This window comes from Ovis canadensis, chromosome 19, assembly GCF_042477335.2.
Source record: "Ovis canadensis isolate MfBH-ARS-UI-01 breed Bighorn chromosome 19, ARS-UI_OviCan_v2, whole genome shotgun sequence".
Lineage (NCBI taxonomy): Eukaryota > Metazoa > Chordata > Mammalia > Artiodactyla > Bovidae > Ovis > Ovis canadensis.
Window position 1 is genome coordinate 31,463,795 of NC_091263.1, and position 19,503 is coordinate 31,483,297.

The window sequence follows — 19,503 nt, forward strand, 5'->3', positions numbered from 1 at the left end:
CTGATGAAAGAAACTGAAGATGACACAAATAAATAGAAAAATATTCTGTACTCATGGAATGGAAGAATTAATATTATTAAAATGTCTATAACACCCAAAGGAATCTATAGACTCAGTGCAATCCCTATCAAAATCCCAATGACATTTTTCACAAAAATAGAGAAATCAATCCCCAAAGATGTACGGAATCACTTAAGACTTCCGAATAGCTGAAGAAATCTTGAGAAAGCACAAAGCTGGGGGCATCACACTTCCTGATTTCAGACTATTGAGTTGGCCAAAAAGTTCATTTGGTTTTTTTTTTTCCTGCAAGCATACATGGAAACTCAAATGAACTTTTTGGCCAAACCAATGTATTACACAGTTATAGTGATCAAAACAGTGTGATATTGGCATAAAAACAGACACACAGATCAATGGAACAAAATTAAAACCCCAGAAATCAATCCATATATTTGTAGTCAATTAAGTCATGATAAAGGAGGCATGAATATACAGTCTCTTAATATGTGGTGTTGGGAAAACGGGACAGCCACATGCAAAAGAAAGAACCTGAACCACTATCTTACACTATATAGAAAAATCAACTCAAATGGAGTGAAGACTTGAACATAAGACCTTAAACCATAAAACTTCTAGAAGAAAACAGCCAGGAAGTTCCTTAATTCAGTCTTGGCAATGATTTTTTGGATTTGGCAACAAAAGCACAAATAAACTAAAAATCTTCTGAACATCAAAGGAAATCAACAAAATCAAAAGACAACCTACCAAGTGGGAGAAAATGCAAATCACTTGTAAGAGGTTAATAACATACAAAGATATAAAGACAATCTTCCCCCCACCCCCCATGCCATGAGGCATGCAGGATCTTAGTTTTCCCAATTGGGGATCAAACCCACACACCCTGCACAGAAGTGTGAAGTCTTAACCACTGGATTGCCACGGAGGTCCCCAAAATATATAAAGACAATCTGATTAAAAAATGGACAGAGGATCTGAATAGACATTTTTCAAAAGAAGACATACAGATACATGCAACAGGTGCATTAAAAGGTACTCAACGTCACTAATCATCAGGGAAATGCAAATCAAAACCACAATGAGATATCACTCTCACCTGGCAGAATGGCTATCATCCAAAAGACAAAAAGTTTCAAGGGTTGGCAAGGATGTAAAGAAAAGGGAACTTTTTTGCAGGTTGGTGGGAAGGTAAATTGGTGTGCCCACTATGGAAAACAGTATGGATGTTCTTCAAAAAGTTAATGTCAGAGCTACCATACAATCCAGCAATTCCACTTATGGGTATTTACCCAAAAGAAATGAAAAACCATTTGAAAAGATATCTGCAAGCCCATGTTCATGGCAGCTCTATTTATAATGACCGACATATGGAAGTGACCTAAGCATCCACTGACAGATGAACAGAGAAAATGTGTACCTGTAAATATATGATGGAATATTACTCAGCCATTAAAATGAAGAAAATCTCAGGACTTCCCTGGCAGTCCTACGCTTCCACTACAGGGAGCATAGATTTGGCCCCTGGTTGGGGAACTACAGGGGCACTGGTTTGGTCCCTGGTTGGGGAACTAAGATCCCCTGTGGAGCGGCCAAAAAAATAAACAAAAATAATGAAATCTTGACATTTGTGACAACATGGACAGACCATGGGTGTATTATGCTAAGTTAAATAAGTCAGAGACAAATACTGTATGATCTCAATCCTATGCGGAATCTAAAATAAAAAACAAACTGAACTCACTGATACAGAGAACAGATAGCTGATTGGGGGGCAAAATGGGTTGAAGGGAATAAAAAATTACAAACTTGCAGTTACAAATATATAAGTCATGTATAGAATCATGACTATAGTTAATAATGTTTGAAATAATGTTTGTATATTTGAAAGTTGCTGAGAAAGTAGATCTTAAAAGTTCTCATGCAAGAAAAAAATTCTTGAAACTGTTTGATATATGTTAACTAGACCTATGGTGGTGATCTTTTCACAATTCGTAAATACTGTTTATGTTGTACATCTAAAACTAAAAATGTTGTATGTCAATGATATCTAAAAAGACACACACACAAAAACAAACAGAAAACTTCAGAGAAATCCAAGCCATGCCTATTAGGCCCTTTAAGGCAGCTACACATCTTTTAAGCATCCCAAGAGTATACCTATAGGTCTCAAGATTCAGTCTTGAACACATTTTGAGTGAAAAGACAGACCTGCAAGGCCTTTTGTAACAGTAGAGCTTCTATAATTTTGAGGGCTGCTGTTTTACTGGAACCTCATAGAAGAGGAAGTTATTCATTTGAGCAGGGATTTGAATCCAGGGAGGCTTCAGAGTCTATGCTTGTAACAGTATGCTACCAGCCTCTAGAAGTATTATCCAACACACTGACTCATTTCATCCCCCAAACCCCAGGAAAAAGATGGTAACAGCATGACCATCTTACAGACAGGGAAATGGGGGCTCAAGAGGGTGGAGTGGCTGTACCCAGTCACTGCAGCAAGACCAGGACCTAAACTGGGTTTGTGTGACTGCAGAGCCCTGAGCTTTACTACAGGGAGGCCTCCCTGGGTCCCGCCTGGGCCTGGCCACCTCACCTGCTTGTAGATGAGCTCGAAGGCCCCCGTGTCACAGTTGCGGTCCAGTCGCCGGTCGATGACCACACGCAGGGTGTCTGCCTGCACACCGGCACAGAGCCTGGCGGTGACAGCTGTGGAGGGTGCCATGGTGGGGCTGGCATTGATCTCAATCAGCCAGGGCTGGAAGTCCTCACCGAACACAAAGTCAGCACCGTAGAGCTCGAAGCTGGCCTTCCGACATTGCACAGTGTCCTGGGAGGTCTGCAGGGCGTGGATCACTGCGGCCTTCATGCCGGGCACGATGACAGTGGACCAGGCGTTCGGGGCCCCCGTCTCCTGCAGGTGGGCCTGGAATTTCTGGCTTGACCACATGTTGTCTGCAGGCAGCAGTGGGTGCCGGTGGCATGAATTCTCCAGGTGCTTCTGGATGGAGTTGTTGCACAGGTGCACAGAGCTGGGACAGAGAGCAGGAAGCTGAGGGCTGGCTCCCTTCACCCCACCCACCCCAACATGGGGAGGGCAGGCAAACCCCGGAACCAGTCCTGCCCACACCAAACTGTGCAGCTTGAGTTGGCAAAATCCTCATCATCATCTTTTAGGGCCACTGCCAGTCTGTGCTCAGGCCCTCTCTGAGGGTACTAAATATGGGGCCACAGTGCCAAGTGCTTTGTGACCGTGTCACAGTTAACTCTCCCAGTGCCTGGAAGAAGGTAGCTCAGAGTACAGGGCCTGTAATCACCAAGACATGCACTCAAGTCCTGGCTTCATTGCTGACTGGTAAAATCCTACATAATTCATTTAACCTGCATGCTTCTTTCAACATGTAAAAGATGGGGTAGTAACAGTACCCACTTGGCCAGGTTTTCATGAACGTCTGAGATAATATACATGAAGTGCTTGGCGTTCATCGCATGCAAGCATTCAGTTAACCAACAGCTCTGAGCTCCGTGTCACTGACTCCATTCTACAGATGGTGGTGACTGATGCTTAAACAGGGTTCCACTTGACCCAAGTCACAGAGCTTGGAAGCTGCAAAACAGGAATTTGAATCCAGGGCTCCACAGGCTTCCTCTCACCCCCAGGTGAATGCTGCCTCTCTGTTTCTCCGGATCCCCCTTTACTCTGCTCTACATCTTTTCTCTCATAACACATATCGCCTTTTAACCCATTGATGATTTTACTGGTTATGTTCACGGCTTGTCTGTTTTTCCCTGCTGGAATGTGAACTCTTGAGGGCTGGGTTTGTTTCATTCACTACTGTGTCCCAAGCGCCTAGAATGGTGAATGGCTCAGGGTACACGTGCTGTAGGCATCTGCTGGGTGGATGGATGGGCCTGCCTGCCTGCAGAGGCTGTGTTTGGAGCCCAGCACTGCACTGGAAGCACTGTTCCTTGCCAGCTCCCAGATTAGATTAGGAGCTCATGGGACTGAGGGGGCTGAGGGTAGGGGGTGCTCACTTGTCCAGGTTCTTCAGGGAGAAGGGCTGTGTGGAGAAGCGGATGTAGCTGTCACGGTAGAACCACACAGTAAGTGGGTTCCAGTCGGTCACCAGGAACCACTGCCTCAGATCAAATTTGGTGCCAAAGATGAGCAAGGGCCGCTCGATATACTTCTGCACCACCCACTTGCCGTCCTTCATCATCATGGGGTTGCAGTCCACCAGCTTCAGCATTTCCTCCAGGTGGTCCATGCACATGATACCTAAGGGGAAAACAGGGCTGGTTAGGGATCAGGCCAGGCTTCGGCTGGGAGATGGGCTAGGGGATTATGAACAGTTCATCCTAAGCTCACATTCCCTAAGGACTGACAGGCCCGAGTGGGTAAGTCTGCCTTTCTCCATGTTCTCTTTGGGAAAGCTGAGAATCTGCCAAGGATATTTTTTTTTTTAATTAACCAATTTTGATGATGGAAAGGAATATATGTACATATAAAAATTTAAACAGTATTGGGTCTTTTTAAAACCATATACATATATGACTTTGATTAGTTTTTCATAATAACAGAATATAAAAGAGCAGAGGCAAAAAGCAGGCAGTACAAAAGGGTACACAATTTAAAAACAACAACAACAACAACACACATCTCCTGATCCAAAGAAGCCAGGTGCTGCTTCCAGGTCCTATGGATGGGCACCCAAGTTATGGCAGAGTCTGTGTGTGCCTCAGTTGCATAGCATTCTATGCATTTAAACATCCTAAGGAACTGGAACAGTGCCTGGCACTTGGTGAGCATTCAGTAAATGTTAACTCATCATCATTATGAGTCACCTGTGAAAAACATCTCTCATTATAGATTTGTTGGCTAAAAGGGTATGTACATTTTTTCACTTTACAGAACAAAGATGTTCTACCAACTTGCACTCCGAGTAAGAGTGTATGAGATTGTGTGTTTGCCCACATACTACCGACACTGTTGATGATTTATTTTTGCCATTCTCCTAGGTAGAGTGGTATCTCTTAATTTTATCTGTTTTATAACAAGTGAAGTTAAGCATCTTACGCTAATTAAGGCGTTTTAATGCTGATAAATACAGCTGAACAATGCAGGGATTAGGAGTGCCAACCCTCTGAACAGTTGAAAATTACTGTATAACTTTACAGTAGGTCCTCTGTATCCATGGTTCTGCATCCACAGGTTCAACCATAGGTCATGCAGTACTAAAGTAGGTACAAAGTGAAAGGATCTGCTTACATGTGGACCCATTCATGCAGTTCATTCATGCTGTTCAAGGGTCTACAGTGAGAATCACACTGCAGACAGACACCTACACTCAAAAATCAATCTTATTTCTTCACTGCTTGGTCCTCCAAACAGTCTGACTGCCTGCCAATGGCACAGAACAACTTATGCTTGGTTCCCAGGCCAGATTCTTTCCCAAAAGCCCAGACTGATGACTAATATTCCCAATATGATGATGACTTGTGTAGCCACAGATTGAGACTGTTCATGACCTCTGACCCAGCAATTTCACTTTTAGAAATTTATCCTAAAGAAATAAGTGGAAAAACTACTATAAATGGAAAGATATGTGCACAAGATATTCATCAGTGTTGCTAACAGCAATTAACCAATAAATAATCAAATAAATAGGGAAAAAACTGATGGCCATCTAAATATCCATCAGAAAAGGATTAAGTAAAACCATGAGAGTACATATAAACAAGATTAGACTGTGCAGCTGTAAGACAGAATGAGGTCGGAAAGTATATACTGTACTTTTATATAAAATTCAAAAACAGGCAACACTAATCTATGGTATTGTATGTCAGAATAAGGGCTTCCACTGCAGGGAGGCAGAGACCAGGAGGTAGCACAGGGCCCTCTAGGGTAAAGGTAATGTTTTACTTTGTAATCTGGATGCTGTTTCCACGAGCGTGTTCCCTATGTGACAATTCACTGAGTTGTATATTCACAATGTGTGCCCTTGTCAGTGAAGGGGACTGTATACATATTTCAATTAAGTTTTACTAAAAATGGAGAGGAAATGTTGAAATACACTGGAACTCACTGTACTGTTCTCTTTGCTTTTGTTTATGTTTGAAAGTGACTCTAACAATAAACTAAAAATGGGGGGCAGGGGGAAGCAGATCTAGATGTATGGAAATGGAGTGACCTCTAGGATCTATTAAGAAAAAATAAAGGTGAAAACCAGGAAGTAATACTCACTGATATGAAAAGATAGATAATGAAAAAAGGAAGCTACGCAGTATGCTCTTATTTAGAATAAAACACATATACACCCAACACGCATAGACGAGAGTATAGAAACACACCACAAGGTAAACAGTAGTTATCTCAGTGAAATCAAAGGTGCCCTTAGTTTCTTCCACGTTTCTGTACTGTCTGGTCTTGTTTTAATAACAAATATGTATTTTCAAACCTGGAAAAGACCAACAAAACAATTTCCAAGGTAGAAGAAGAAAAGACTATGATGCTAGTTTTAGAGAGACATCCTGAGAGTGTCCCACAGTGTGTGAAGCTGCGACAGCTTCACTAGGACATGAACAAATTCTCCCAAGGGCAGTATGTGGGGTGATCCGCTGCCAAAAATCTGTTTTTTACATCTTAGAAGTCCTTAACGATCTTTTAAAGGCTGGGCTGATGCACCATCCCAGCCTGCTGGGTGCCCTGTTCAAATTCCATTCATGCTGAGCAGTCAAAATAGTGGCTAAAAATTATAGCACTTACATAGCAGTTACTCTAAAAGTATAGGATCAAAGCACTTTCCATATTGTACTCATGTAATCCTCTTGGGTAGGTATTATTGGCTTCATTTCACCAAGGATGAAAATGAGGCACAGAAGAGGTTAACTGACCTGTCCCAGGTCTTTCAAATATTAGGGAGCAGAGCTTGGGTTTGAACCAAGGAAGTCTGGCTCTCAGCATCCACACCCTTAACCACTGTTCTACACCTCACAAGGATGCATAAGTCAAATCGGAGAGCCCTTAGACAGCAAGTAACTGCAGTGAGTACCACCAGGCCTGCCTAAAGCATTAACCTAAACTCTCAGGGCAGGAGAGGAGGCGCTGGTATCATCATGTTGTTTAGGTGCTAAGTCATGTCCGAACTCTTTTGTGAAGCCATGGACTGTAGCCCGCCAGGCTTTTCTGTCCATGGGATTTCCCAGGCAAGAATACTGGAGTGGGTTGCCACTTCCCTCTCCAGCAGATTTCCCCAACCCAAGGACTGAACCCATATCTCCTGAATTGGCAGGCGGATTCTTTACTGCTGAGCTGCCAGGGAAGCCCTATCATCATCACAGCAGCCAACATTCATGGGGTGGCTACTGTGCCTGGCACCGTGCTGAGCAGTACATGCACTACCTCATTTAATCCTGGCCTCATAGGAGGTATTATCATCAACTCTCACAGATGAGGGAACTGAGGTTCAAAGAGGTGATATGACTTCCTCAAGGTCACACAGCTCATCAGTAGAAGAGCTGGGATTCGAACCTAGGCAGTTTGGCTCCAACAGAGGCTGTACTATTAACCTCCCAAGCCTCTGGTTGGGGAGGGTGTAGGGTGCTGGTACAGGTAGCAGGGGCAGACCCCCACCTCGTCCACGGGACTTGGCTCCCGGCTTCACGATCCAGATGTTGCGATCTCCTTCCATGTCCATCTGGGGCACCACAGCCCGCAGCTGCTGCAGGATGTCCTCACAGCGCTGGACCTGAGTGTCGAGGTACCTGAGTTCTGCCCCCTCGCTGTGGGGAGATGATGGGACTTGGACAGGGCTGGGCCTGGGGGCATCCTGGTGAACAAGGCAAGGGGAGACACAAGCCCCCTGGCCATGGTCCCACCAGCTTTGGTCACACCCTTCCCCTTGAGACCCAGACAGGGCTCTCCCAATCCTCCACCCCCACCCTCAGGCTGTGCCCCAGATCCACCCTGCCCAGGGCATCGTCCCCAACTGCTGGAATGGGACTTCTACCTACCGTAACCCCTCCCACTCCAATACTCCACCTTCTGCCACCACCTCTCTCTCTATTATATTAAAACTGCTCTTTGGCAGAATTTAATCACACCAGCATCAAATGATGAGACACCTCTACATGCCAGGCACTGTGCCAAGGGCTTTACATACATTATCACTAATCCATCTTTAGGGAGATGTTATTGATCCCATCTTAGAGAAGTATAAACTGAAGCTTGCAGGGTTAAATGATGTGCCCAAGGCCACACACTGAGTTAAGAGGCTGAGCCAGGACGCAAACTCTAGCCTGCCTGAATCTTTCATCCACAAGTGTTTTTGGCGGTTCACTCCTCTCTTAATCTTTAACCTAACACTGGTGGATAGGCAGGCCCCTTCCTCATCTAATTCTTTTCTTGCACAACTATATCATACATCTCCTAGATTTCTCTTCCCGTCACTTACCACCTGACACCTACACTTATTTGGTCATTGCCTGTCTCTGCTCACTGGAATGCAAGCTCCATGAGACCAGGAATACTTTCTATAGTTGTTATTCTCTGTTATACTCCTGTCCCCAAGTAGTACCCCAGCACTTATTAGGTTCTCCCTAGAAGTTTGTTAAATGAATGAATGATTGGATAAGGAAGTCTCTGGCAGCGACTGGGCTGTATGGATAGAGTTCAGGGACAAAGAGGAACCTGATCCCTACATGACATGAAATGTCCTCAACTAAACCAAGTCACAAAATATCCCAGGTGGCAGCCTCAGCCAAACTCTCCATTTCTTTTCTTTTGACTGAACAGGAAGGAAGCCTCCGCTAGATAGTAACCTCTCTTTTAACATCTCTCGGATGTTAAAGAGGCTGGAGCCTCTTGGATGTCTCCAGCCACAGAGAACTTATCTCTGTTACTAAGGCTGGCATAGCAGTGGCAGCTGGGCAGTGCTGGGAACAAGGACAATCAGATGGAGGGGTCTTGGCAAGGCCTCCTTTTCACACATGAATCCTGGCTCTTCTATTTCCACAAGGTTTGCTGGAAACGTTTCTGTGGCCATGGCCATAAAGAATATACTGAGCAAATCTGTGATCTGGCCCAGGAAAGTGTCACATGGCAGTGGCAGGGACACATGCAATTTGAAAAAGCATATTCAACACGACAGGATGACTTTATATTTAGTGAAAAAAAACCCCAGTAGTTCTGTGGAAAGTGGACCTGGTGGTCAGGGGATGGGAAAAAAAAAAAAAGCCTGGCTGGTGAGTTGTGGATTTGTTTTTAAAAGCTGAGAAGTAGCAATAAATATTGACTTAATTAATGTTAATAATCTAACAATTCAGTGCAATGTTACATGAGGTAATATTTTATGTAATCCTGATTTTTTTAATTAACTTTTTTTTTGACTGCTTCATGTATCATGTAGGATCTTAGTTCCCCGAGCAAGGATTGAACCTGCACCCCATGCACTGGAAGCAGAGTTTTAACCACTGGATGACCAGGGAAATTTCCTAATCCTGTTTTTGAGAGGTTCCTTCAGCCCTCGACTTGCCCCACATCCAGAAATGCAAAGGACTGACATGATTTCCACCGACTCTTATAACTCAGTCCTGACAATTCTTTTTTCCTTTTTTTAATATTTTAAATTTATCTGGCTGTACTCGGTTTTACTAGCTTTCACTGTGGCATGTGAGCTCTTTTAGCGGCAGCATGTGGAATCTAGTTCCCTAACCAGGGGCTGAACCATGGCCCCCTGTATCAGGAGCTTGGAGTCTTAGCCACCAGATCACCAGGGAAGTCCCCCAGTGATTCTTAATTTCAGAAGGGCAGCTTTATGTTTTCTGGCAGCTAAGGGGAAAGTATGGGATCCCCTGGTTTTCATTCTCTAATGTTTAAAAAAAGATACAAATGAATTATTCATCAATGATGTGGGTTTCAAAGTTCATTTACTAGTTCTTCAGTCTCCCCTATCAATCATTAAATCTGTCTGTTCCTTTCTATTCTAACACCACGCCACCTGAGGCCTTTAGCCCTCCCCCTGACTTGCTCCAAGTCTCCCACCTTGAGCTGTCTGCTCCTGAGGGCACGGATTTTGCTTCATTTCTGGGGTCTGGCACAATGCCTGGCACATAGGAAGGGCTCAGTAAATGCTGAGTGTTTTCTTGCCTTCAGGCCCTCTTCCTGCCAGTTTTTCCTGCACACTGTACTGAACAGCATCTCCCTACAACAGGCCCAGGCCCATCTCAATACTCCTTTCCTCTGCTCAAGAACCCTTCCCCAAAATGTGTCCTGCAAATACAACCACTAAGCATTCTTGGGGCAGGGGGCTGGGGTCACATAAGTACAGGATACACTGCACACTCTGTCCCTCTTGGGAGTTGACACCATCTTCTGAAAAGTCCTACATCAAGGAAACCTATTTTAACTTTGTTCAACCCAGTGTTTTCCAGATGTGACTGACTACAAAACCCTTTTTTCATAAACTCCATTTCAGCATATAGAACTACCATGCTATATAATAGGCTTTGCAAAATGCTGGTTTCCAGGATAAAATCTAAATGACTTAACAGAGTCTTACTTTGTGAATGAATACTATGAGTTAGTGCTGAGCACATCATAAAAATTATCCTGTCTAATCCCACCTTTGAGGCAGAACATTATTTTCAAACCTATTCTGCATTTGAGAAAAGCAAAGATCAGATAGGTTAGTGAGATTCCCAAGGTCACAGAGCTTGGAAAGAGCAAAGCAGAACTTGAACTCAGATCTGTCTGACAGCACAGGCCATGATTTTAGTGACTATGCTACACCGACATCTGGGGAAGAGTAGTTTGGACCCTAATATGAAGCCAGTGAGAACTCCTGAGGGTTCTGGAGGAGAATAGTAGGGCGAATGAAAACGGCGAGACTGGGGAGAAGCTGGGGGCGGTGGGCATTCGACAGAGAGCTTCTGTCCCTGACCCTCAGCTGGGAGCATGAAAGCTGCCCGAGAGCACGCCCCATGGCCCGGGCTGCAGAGGCACTCACTGGACCACTTGGTAGTAGCGCTGGAGAAAGAGGGACCAGCCCTCAGGGCTCAGGTGGAGCGGGGCCTCCACATCCTTGTCGATGTCCATATGTGCCAGGTTGTTAAGGTGCTCCTCGCAGGCACACAGAGCCTCATCCACAAACTCTGGGGACACCAACACTGGCTTCTTCTCCTGTTTCTTTGGCTTCTTGTCTCCTGAAAAGATGGGGTAGAGGTGGGGGCTGTCACTATCCCACACTCCACCGCTCCCACTGCCCCAAGGCCTGTCACCCGTGACTTCACCTGAAATACACCTGCAGCCCCTACTGCTGTGGGACCTGCCACTCACCTGGGGCTTTGTTCTAAATTCACCTGTGGCCTCAGTGTGCGTCCTTGCCCCTCACTGTGCAGGACCTGTCATTCATTTGGGCTCCACCCTAAATGTCCCCAAAGCATCTCAGGACCTAGAGTCCCAGCAGAAACACCTGCAGCCTCTCTGTGCTTGGGAGCTCTGACACACCTGAGGCCCCTTGAGCCCCTGCTCCTGACACACCCAGGAGACAGCCATGGGGAGGTCTCCCTCTGGAAGAGCCAGGGACTTTCTGCTCACAGCAGAGCTGCCTCTCATTTCACCAAATCCCTGAAGAATTCTGGGAACTCTGGCTGATAGGACTCTGGGATACAGGATGGAAGCTCTGAGGTAGGAGCTAAGTCCAGAAAGGGAAAGGGCCAGCAACTGGTTGAGCCAACAAGTAGGGAGAGACTCTCTGGGTCCCCCTTCACATGGCACGAGGGGTCCTCAGACCACATGAAACTACATGGTTTTACTGCTGCCTCTCCTCACAGATCTGAGCTCCCCACAGGCAGGGATGGACCATGTCCTCTTAAGTCTGTCCTCTCTAGAGCACTCTGCCACATGCCAGGCCCATCAGAGGACTGAGCGAGGCAGTAGGCCAATTAACAAACAGATAGGAAGACATGTGGGTAAGTGGGTGGGCGTGACAGAAGAATGATGAGTGGATGGGCCAGAAGATAGATTAAGTGGTGGATGGCAGGATGGAAAAGAAGTACATGGATGGGGAGGCGGGTCTGTGGAAGCATAAGTAGGTAGATAGGCAGCAAGGTGGAGTGGATGGATAGGCAGTGTGGAGTTGACAAAAGTAGGTGAATGAACAGATTGACAGTCGGGGGAAGGATGAATGGGTGGATGGGTGGATGGGTAGGTGAATGTGAGATGGGTGGGTAAGTAGGTAAGCAGATGGATGAACAGACTGTGGACAGAGAGAAGGGGAGATGTATGGAAGAGTGGGTAGGAAGGGGTGGGCAGACGGATGAGAAAAATACCATGACAGATGGGTGAGGTGTGCTGGGTGGGAGGATCAATGGTTAGGGGAGCAGAAGTGACCACAGTACTTACTTGGGGCCTCTCCTTCATCGACAGAGTTTGACTTCCACTCGCACTTTACCACCAGCTTGAGAACGTTGCGGGCAGCTGTCAGCCAGAAGTCCTCTGCTCCCGGGGCAGGGGATACCCTCCTCAGCCCCTAGGCTCCAGGCCTGTTCTGGTTCCGGAACCTGATCATGACCTGTCCCACTCTGGATCCGGAACCTGACTACCGTTTCTGGCTCTACCTCACTTAGAACCTGGCTTCTGTTTCAACTGTGGAACGAGCCCCAGAATCTGACCTGACTTGGCTCATATTCCACCTTCAGAATCTTGCTTGGTTCTGCTGTCTGATTTCTCCTCCTCTGTTCCTGATCCACTTTTTTTTTTTAAATTGTGCATGTGTGTGATTTTCTATTTTTTTAATTTGAAGTATAGTTGATTTACAATGTCCTGATCCACTTTTAATACTTATTCTAGTCTGAGAACCAGACTTTGGCCCCAAATCTATAAATGATTTGGAGACTAATTTAAACCTAGCATCTAATGTGGATCCAAATTCTGACCTGAATTTAGAGCGTGTGCTGGAGTTGGAGCCTACTTTGTCTGTGAGCCCCAAAGTCTAGAAACTTTTCTTGGAACTAGACTTGGAACCCGATCTAGTCAGTGGAATCTGACAGGGGGTTGGAACTTATTCTGGATTCCAAACTCAACTAGGTGACCAACTTTTAGAACCTGCTCTAGAAAATAAGATAAACTACGTCAGCTCTTCTGGAGGTCTGGGGTGACCAAGGTAGGGGCCTCATTAAGAGAGGCACATAAGGGAAAGATGAGGGTTGGGGATAGAGACGGAAATCTGCTGGGACACATGAGGGCATGAGAGAGGCCCTTTGCTCTCCAACACCAGCCAGGGCTTTAGCCCTCCTCCTTTGGCTTGAGGGGCTAGGCATGGGGCTGGTATCTCCTTACCTATGAAGGCCTTTTTGTCATCCTCAGCCCCCAGGCGGTAGCAGCGCGGGAAGAAGGAGTCAGCATCAGCCTCATCGAACCATGGCAAATTCCGGAGATTGAGACACAGACCCACCTATGGAGTCAGCCGCTTAGGGGGCCGGGTGGGACTTGCCCAGGGGGCCTCCAAGGGACTCTCCACACTGGGCACCCACCCAGAGAGCTCAAGGGGATGCTGCGTGGACAGGCTCAGAGCCTCTGCCCCACTTGCTAGGCTCATGTTCACCTCCACGTGCTGCTCATGTGGCTCCCTCTGTCCAGAATGCCCTGCATCCTTCCAAGGCACCCTTTGGATCCTTAAAAACCTGCCTCTTTGAGGAATCCTTCCCAGTCCACACTAATAATAGAGCAGCAGGTCCCAATTATAAAGCCTATCATTCTTGCCGTAACCCTAGAGGATAGGTCTTACTGGAATTCTCACTTAAAGAAGAGGAGCCTGAGGCTCAGAGAGGTGAAGTCAGTTAACCAAGACAAGATATAATAGAACCAATAGCCAGACAGTCTCTGCTTAGGAGAGAAGGGTCCTCCTGCTCACAATCATTGGCTATGGTGTTTGTTCTTACTCCAGAGCCCATTTGGCTCCTGGAGTCTATTTTAGTCACCATGTCTATATGTGCCCGACATGCTGCACAGGTTGGATTTGAACCCAGGTGTGTCCAAATCCCACTGAATCACGTACCTCCCCACCTCCTGAGAACTCTCACTGACAAGGAGAGCAGAAAAAGGGACTGCCAGCCCAAGAGCTGGGGGGGGGCGGTTGGCAGTTGCCATGCCTGCACTCTGAAGAGCTCACCTTTGTGGTAAAGGAGCCTGCCCGAGCATAGTGGTTTATCATCTGATCCTTGGAGAGGAAGCGACAGTCCAGGATGTCCCGACGAGTAGTCCAGATGAAGTAGGGGATCTCGTTCCGAACCATACGTGACTGGGGAGAGGGGAGGAGACAGGGAAGGTTGATGTGGGCACCACGAGGTCTGAGGAAGCTTCTCCCCGCCATGCTGAGCAAGGTGGGTGAATGGAGGGAAAATATCTTTCCAAGGGGTCCTCTAGCTCACATGTCATCTTTTTGTAAGTTAAGAAAAGACATCTCTTCCCTTTGGGGCACATGCTGGTGAGCAGAGAGCAGGCAGGCTTGCAGCTCTTTCAACCAGGTGCCCCTAGGCTGTGACTAAAGCCCACAGCTGAATGCCACACCTTGTTCTGGGTCTTGGTCATTAGTGACTTAGTGGCAGGGCAGTGACTCTAAGCTGATGGTCACAGAGCATGTGACAAAGGTTTTCTCGTGAGCTCCACTTCTCCCCATCCTTCCTAGAACTCTGGGAAGAAGGATTACTGATAACCAGTAACACCATGTGCCAGGGCTTGTGCTTAAGCTTTCCATGTCAATTCATTTGATCCTCACCATAACCCTATGTGGTAGGTGCTACCATTATCCCCATTTCACAGATGAGGGAACTGAGGCTCAGGGACTTGTCCCAGGTTCACAATGTTGGGCCATGTGGAACTGCCAGTCCTCAACCTCACCTGAGAGACAATAATGGCAGTTTGGCATAGTTCAACTCAGAAAGTGGTGGTATGAAGATTCAAAGCCAATTGTCTTGATCTCAACACACACATCCTCCCCAACATATCAGCCTTTTTCAAAAATTTTTAAGTCCTTCCTTCTAACCTTCACTTGCCAAGGATGGAGGAAGATGAACTATGGGGTTTTATTTGGAAAGGGGAATTACCAGGTGTGGAGATTGTGCCAGCTTCTGATACAACCTGGCAAAGAGTCCTGATCCCAGGCCAGCTTCATCTGTGTCACTCACCACTCCACTGGCCTACCTAGGCTTTAGAGAACCGATCGTTTTTACTGCAGATAGGGAAACTAAGATTTAGAAAATGGCTTGTCTGGGGTCACCAAGCTGGACTCTAGTGCTTTCTCTTGAAAGAAGCAGCCCCCTATCCAGCTCCCTGGGTCCTCACCATCAGAGCGTGTTTCCCATGTAGGTCGTCAAATTCCAATAACTCATCAAAGTCAAACAGCTGTGGTGGCCGGAATGCCTCCTCCTCATCTTCATCCTCTGTAGATGTAGAGCCCAGGTGTGGGAAGGCCCCAGTCCCCGCCCCTCAGCCCCACATCAAAGCCTCAACCCTGGGACAGTGGGAAACAAAGAAAAGGGACTCAGGCAGCTTGTGGGAAGGGAGGGATTTCTCACCTTCCTCCGTCGTGTCACTGTCACCCATTACTGAGCTGTCCAGATCCTTATGTGGTTGTGGCAAAGAGGTACCCAAGTGATGAACCATCTTCTTCTCTACCCAGCCCCTTTGGCGCAAGAGGCAACGGATCACAGGGTAGCGACCTTGGATCATAAAGATCTTCTTCTGCTATAAGGTGACAGAAGAATACTTTTTCAGTAAGTATAGCCTAAGTGCTGGTCACAGGGGAGATAATGGTGAGCCAGACAGCTATGGTCTCTGCCTTCATGAAATTTATATATTCTAGTAGGAGAGACAGGCTATAAAAAAGTAGAAAAATAATCTGCATAGTAATAATCATAATAGCAACTATATATTGAGCGTTTACTGTGTTAAGCACTTAAATACATTACTACTAACAACAATGTGTATTTTTAATAGACACTATTATCCCCACTTGGGGATTCCAAGGTGGTGCAGTGGTTAAGAATCTGCCTGCCAATGCAGGAGACGCTAGAGACATGGGTTCAAACCTTGGGTTGAGAAGACCTCCTAGAGGAGGAAATGGCAACCCACTCCCAGTATTCTTGCCTGGGAATCCCATGGACAGAGGAGCCTGGCTGGCTACAGTCCATGGGGTCACAAAAGAGTCAGACATAGCTGAGCACCCGCATGCAACCAATCTCTACTTAACTGGTTATGAAACAGAGGCATCGAGACACTGAGTAGCTTGGCCACCCAGTGGTTAAGTGAAAGAGCAGGAATTAACATCCAGGCTGGGAAGCTCAAGAAATAGGATTTTAATGGGGATCTAGAGAATCAGTCAAGGGAAGCTGAGAAGGAGCCAGAAATGTACAGAGCTGGGCAAATGGCAGTTAAGGCAGAGGGAAAAGCACGTGCAAAGGTCTTGAGGCTGGAGGGGTCAGAAGGAACTGGAAGGGAGCCATGGTATATGGAGTGTGGAAAATGCAGGGAGACCTCCTAAGAGGTGTGTGCAAGGCACTGACGGTGGTGGAATGAACTTGGATTTTATATTAAGAGCAGTGTGAAGCAATAAAGTGAAGGGAGGGAGTGACGTGGTTGGAGGCTGTTAAGTGTGGCTTGTTGTCCTATGGAAAACAGAAGGCAAGGATGGAAGAAAGGAGACTAGTGAGAAGGCTGTTGTGGTTTCTCTAGGTGCCTCCAGCAGAGATGGGAACAAGGTGGGAGTTGACATTCCTTTTGGAAATAGAGACTAGTTGTGCTATTAGGATTAGATGTGTGGGTGAGGGAACAGAAAGATCAAATTTCCTGGCTCAAGCAACTGGGAGATGGAAAAGACCAAAGAGCAGGGAGAATAATGGGTCTGGGCAGGAAAAAGACAAGTATGGTTTAAGACATGGGTTTGAAATGCTTTGATGTTCCCTCGATGGAGATGTCAAGTGAGGGACTGGATCCACAGAGCGGTGCAGTCAGAGGCCAGGCTGGGCTGGAGAGGGAATGAAAAGGGCGCAGGATGGATTGAACTCACAGCCAAGGAGACAAGTGTAGAGAGGGATCCAGGGAAACAAGAATGTCCTGAGAAGTCTTCAGAATCAACCGAAAAGTAGCTGCCTGGGAGGGAGAAAGGAAAAGCAGGAGTGTGCAGACGGCCAAGAGGAAAGGTGTGTTGGTGCAGAATGACGCAAGGTGCCAAACCAAGGTCAGGACAGAAAAGGGACTGATTGGTGGATCTGGCTCCTTAGCGGTCACCAGTGACCTTAACTAGAGAGGTTCCTGATGAGAGTGGTGAAGGACAGGGACCCAGAGTGGTGGGGGCTGACTGAAACCCAGATAAAGAAGTTGAATTCTGCCAAGAATTTTGGTTGTGAACGGGGTGTTGAAAACTGGAGAAATATCTGAAGACAGGCCTGGGATCAAGGTTTTTTCTTTATTTTCTAAGGAGGGGAGAATATAGTGCAAGGAGGCAGGGTGAGCCACCCTCCAGGCCTTTTCTAGCCCTTCCCCCAACCCCCTCCGACCTTGACAGCTCTCTCCACGTGGATCTTGGCGTTTCTGAGCCGGCCCATGTGTTGAGACGCCTTGGAGAATCCTCGCCAAAGGACAAGAGAACCTGCAGAAAGATGCGGAGTGGGGGTGGGGTAGGCACCCCTTCTCTCTCCACCCTGCATCGCGATGCCTATCCTCTACCGCTCTTCTCCGGTTCCCCGGATTCTCACGTCCGCCCCAAGACAGCCTTGGGCCAGGAGGGGCGAGCCGCAAGTGGCCTCACCGTCCTGGGGCGGGGCGTCCTCCTGGGCCGGGGTAAGCGAGGGCCCAGGGGGGCGGGGATCCTCGGCGCCCTGGGCGTGGCTGTCGTGGGTCGAGGGCTGGAGGGCGCAGTTTAGCCGGCGCGCTGAGGCTGGGCTGCAGACCCAGTCTTGGCCGTGCGCCGGACCCTTCTCTGGAAGCCGGAACTCTGAGTGGCGCGCCCTGGGCCATGGGGCGGGGAAAATTGCGCGGCACTCGAGCGGCTGCGGCTTCCGCGGCCAGCTGCACACTGGGCCACCCTCCTGGCGGTACCAGGAGGTGGAGTCCGGCTGTGTGGCCCCCAACTCCCCCGCCCTCAGGAGCAGCGCTGCCGTGGGCCCCTACATAAGACCCTCGCCGCGCGCGCGCGCGCATTCCCGGAGCCCCAGAGCCCGCCTCCCCTCCGCGCGCAGCCGCGTCTCGCGGGAGCGCCCTGCGGGGGCCAGAGCTGAACCCTCCGTTCTGAGGCCCCGCCCTCTGTTTTTTGTCGCCTTAGAAACGCACAATCAGGCCTCGGGTGGTGGTTCGGGGGGTCTACTTCCAGCGGGGCCAAACTCGGGGCCTTGCCTGCCCTAGACCCGTCATGAATGGGGCACTGAAGCTGGAAGCATAGAGCACGGGCTGCCCTGACAGTTTCTAATAGGGCCCTGATTCCTTATCCAGCGCTTCCTGGGGCTTCAGTTATTCCACAGTATTCAGCGAAGACCACGTGCTAGTAGTAGGCTAGGTGCTGGGGATCAGAACAAGCTACAGATGGTCCCTGATTTCATGGCGCTTACTGCCCGGTGGAGGGGAAACAAAAAGCAAGCAACAGAGGAATAACAGGTGTTTTATGCGTTAAAGTGGTCAATGATGTCCTCTCTGAAGGGGTGACATTTAAACTGAAACCTACTGAATGCAAGTGAGGAGTTGGCCAAGGGAGGAACAGCATTCCAGGGAGAGGAGCCTCTGCAACAGCCCTGAAAGGGTAAGAACTTTTCTGGGGGAACTAAAAGGAAGCTGACCAGATCTGCAGCTCCTGGCAGTTGGAGCTTGGGTAAGGTCCTTGGGGGTAGATTTGAAAGCCAGGACAGTATTATGGGGAAAATAAAAGGGCAGAACTCCCAGAGCCCACCCCACCCCCACCCCACCCCTCCCCCCGCCTCGAAAAAAAGACAGCACTTGGAAATAGAAAATAAGTATCGTTTCAATCTACCAAAAAAACAAGTTATGCAACAGCCCTCAAGACAAGACTAGGCAAACTTTTTGGAGGTAGTATGAAAACTTACACCCTCAAATGTCACAGGTGAGACAAATAAGGTTCCAAGATGTTAAATTATTTGCTTTAAATCGCATAGCAGAGCCCTGGAACCCAGGTCTGACTCCAAAGCCCCACTCTTAAACAGAAACGCTATTAAACACAAGTCCGTATCATCACTCATAAGGGTTGCCTATCAGTCATGCAAGTACCAAATGGACAGTGTGAGAGGCAAACTCTAGCAATGCCCTCTCAAGCAGATTCCAGGAACCCAGCTCTGTCAGTCACTGATACATTGGCTCATACAAGTGAAGGTGCGTCCTCCACAGACCTCCCTAGTCAACCCCAACCACTAAGATCACCCTTCTCAACCCTGCGGCTGATGACTGGGCTTCCCAAAAGGTATGCCTTCAGGAGAGGACTGGCT

At 47.6% G+C, this 19,503-nt stretch overlaps 1 protein-coding gene across 16 annotated transcripts in view; it reads right to left on the reverse strand.

The window, feature by feature from the left end:
- The window catches only part of TTLL3 (tubulin tyrosine ligase like 3), a 28,869-nt gene that overhangs the window by 9,121 nt on the left and 245 nt on the right, over positions 1-19,503 (reverse strand). For 4 of the 16 annotated variants that reach the window (XM_069561998.1, XM_069561996.1, XM_069561997.1 and 1 more), the window contains exons 1-11: positions 17,823-18,261; positions 17,572-17,663; positions 15,592-15,760; positions 15,359-15,456; positions 14,187-14,315; positions 13,355-13,469; positions 12,419-12,511; positions 11,022-11,217; positions 7,649-7,797; positions 4,051-4,294; positions 2,612-3,047 (exon numbers count right to left, since the gene is read on the reverse strand). In XM_069561998.1, coding sequence (XP_069418099.1) covers positions 2,612-3,047; positions 4,051-4,294; positions 7,649-7,797; positions 11,022-11,217; positions 12,419-12,511; positions 13,355-13,469; positions 14,187-14,315; positions 15,359-15,456; positions 15,592-15,760; positions 17,572-17,619 — 1,677 coding nt within the window. In that variant the 5' untranslated portion in view covers positions 17,620-17,663; positions 17,823-18,261. Of the gene's footprint in view, positions 1-2,611; positions 3,048-4,050; positions 4,295-7,648; positions 7,798-11,021; positions 11,218-12,418; positions 12,512-13,354; positions 13,470-14,186; positions 14,316-15,358; positions 15,457-15,591; positions 15,761-17,571; positions 18,284-19,503 lie in introns of those variants that run through there. The other 12 variants (XM_069562001.1, XM_069561994.1, XM_069561990.1 and 9 more) reach the window with 7 other exon arrangements.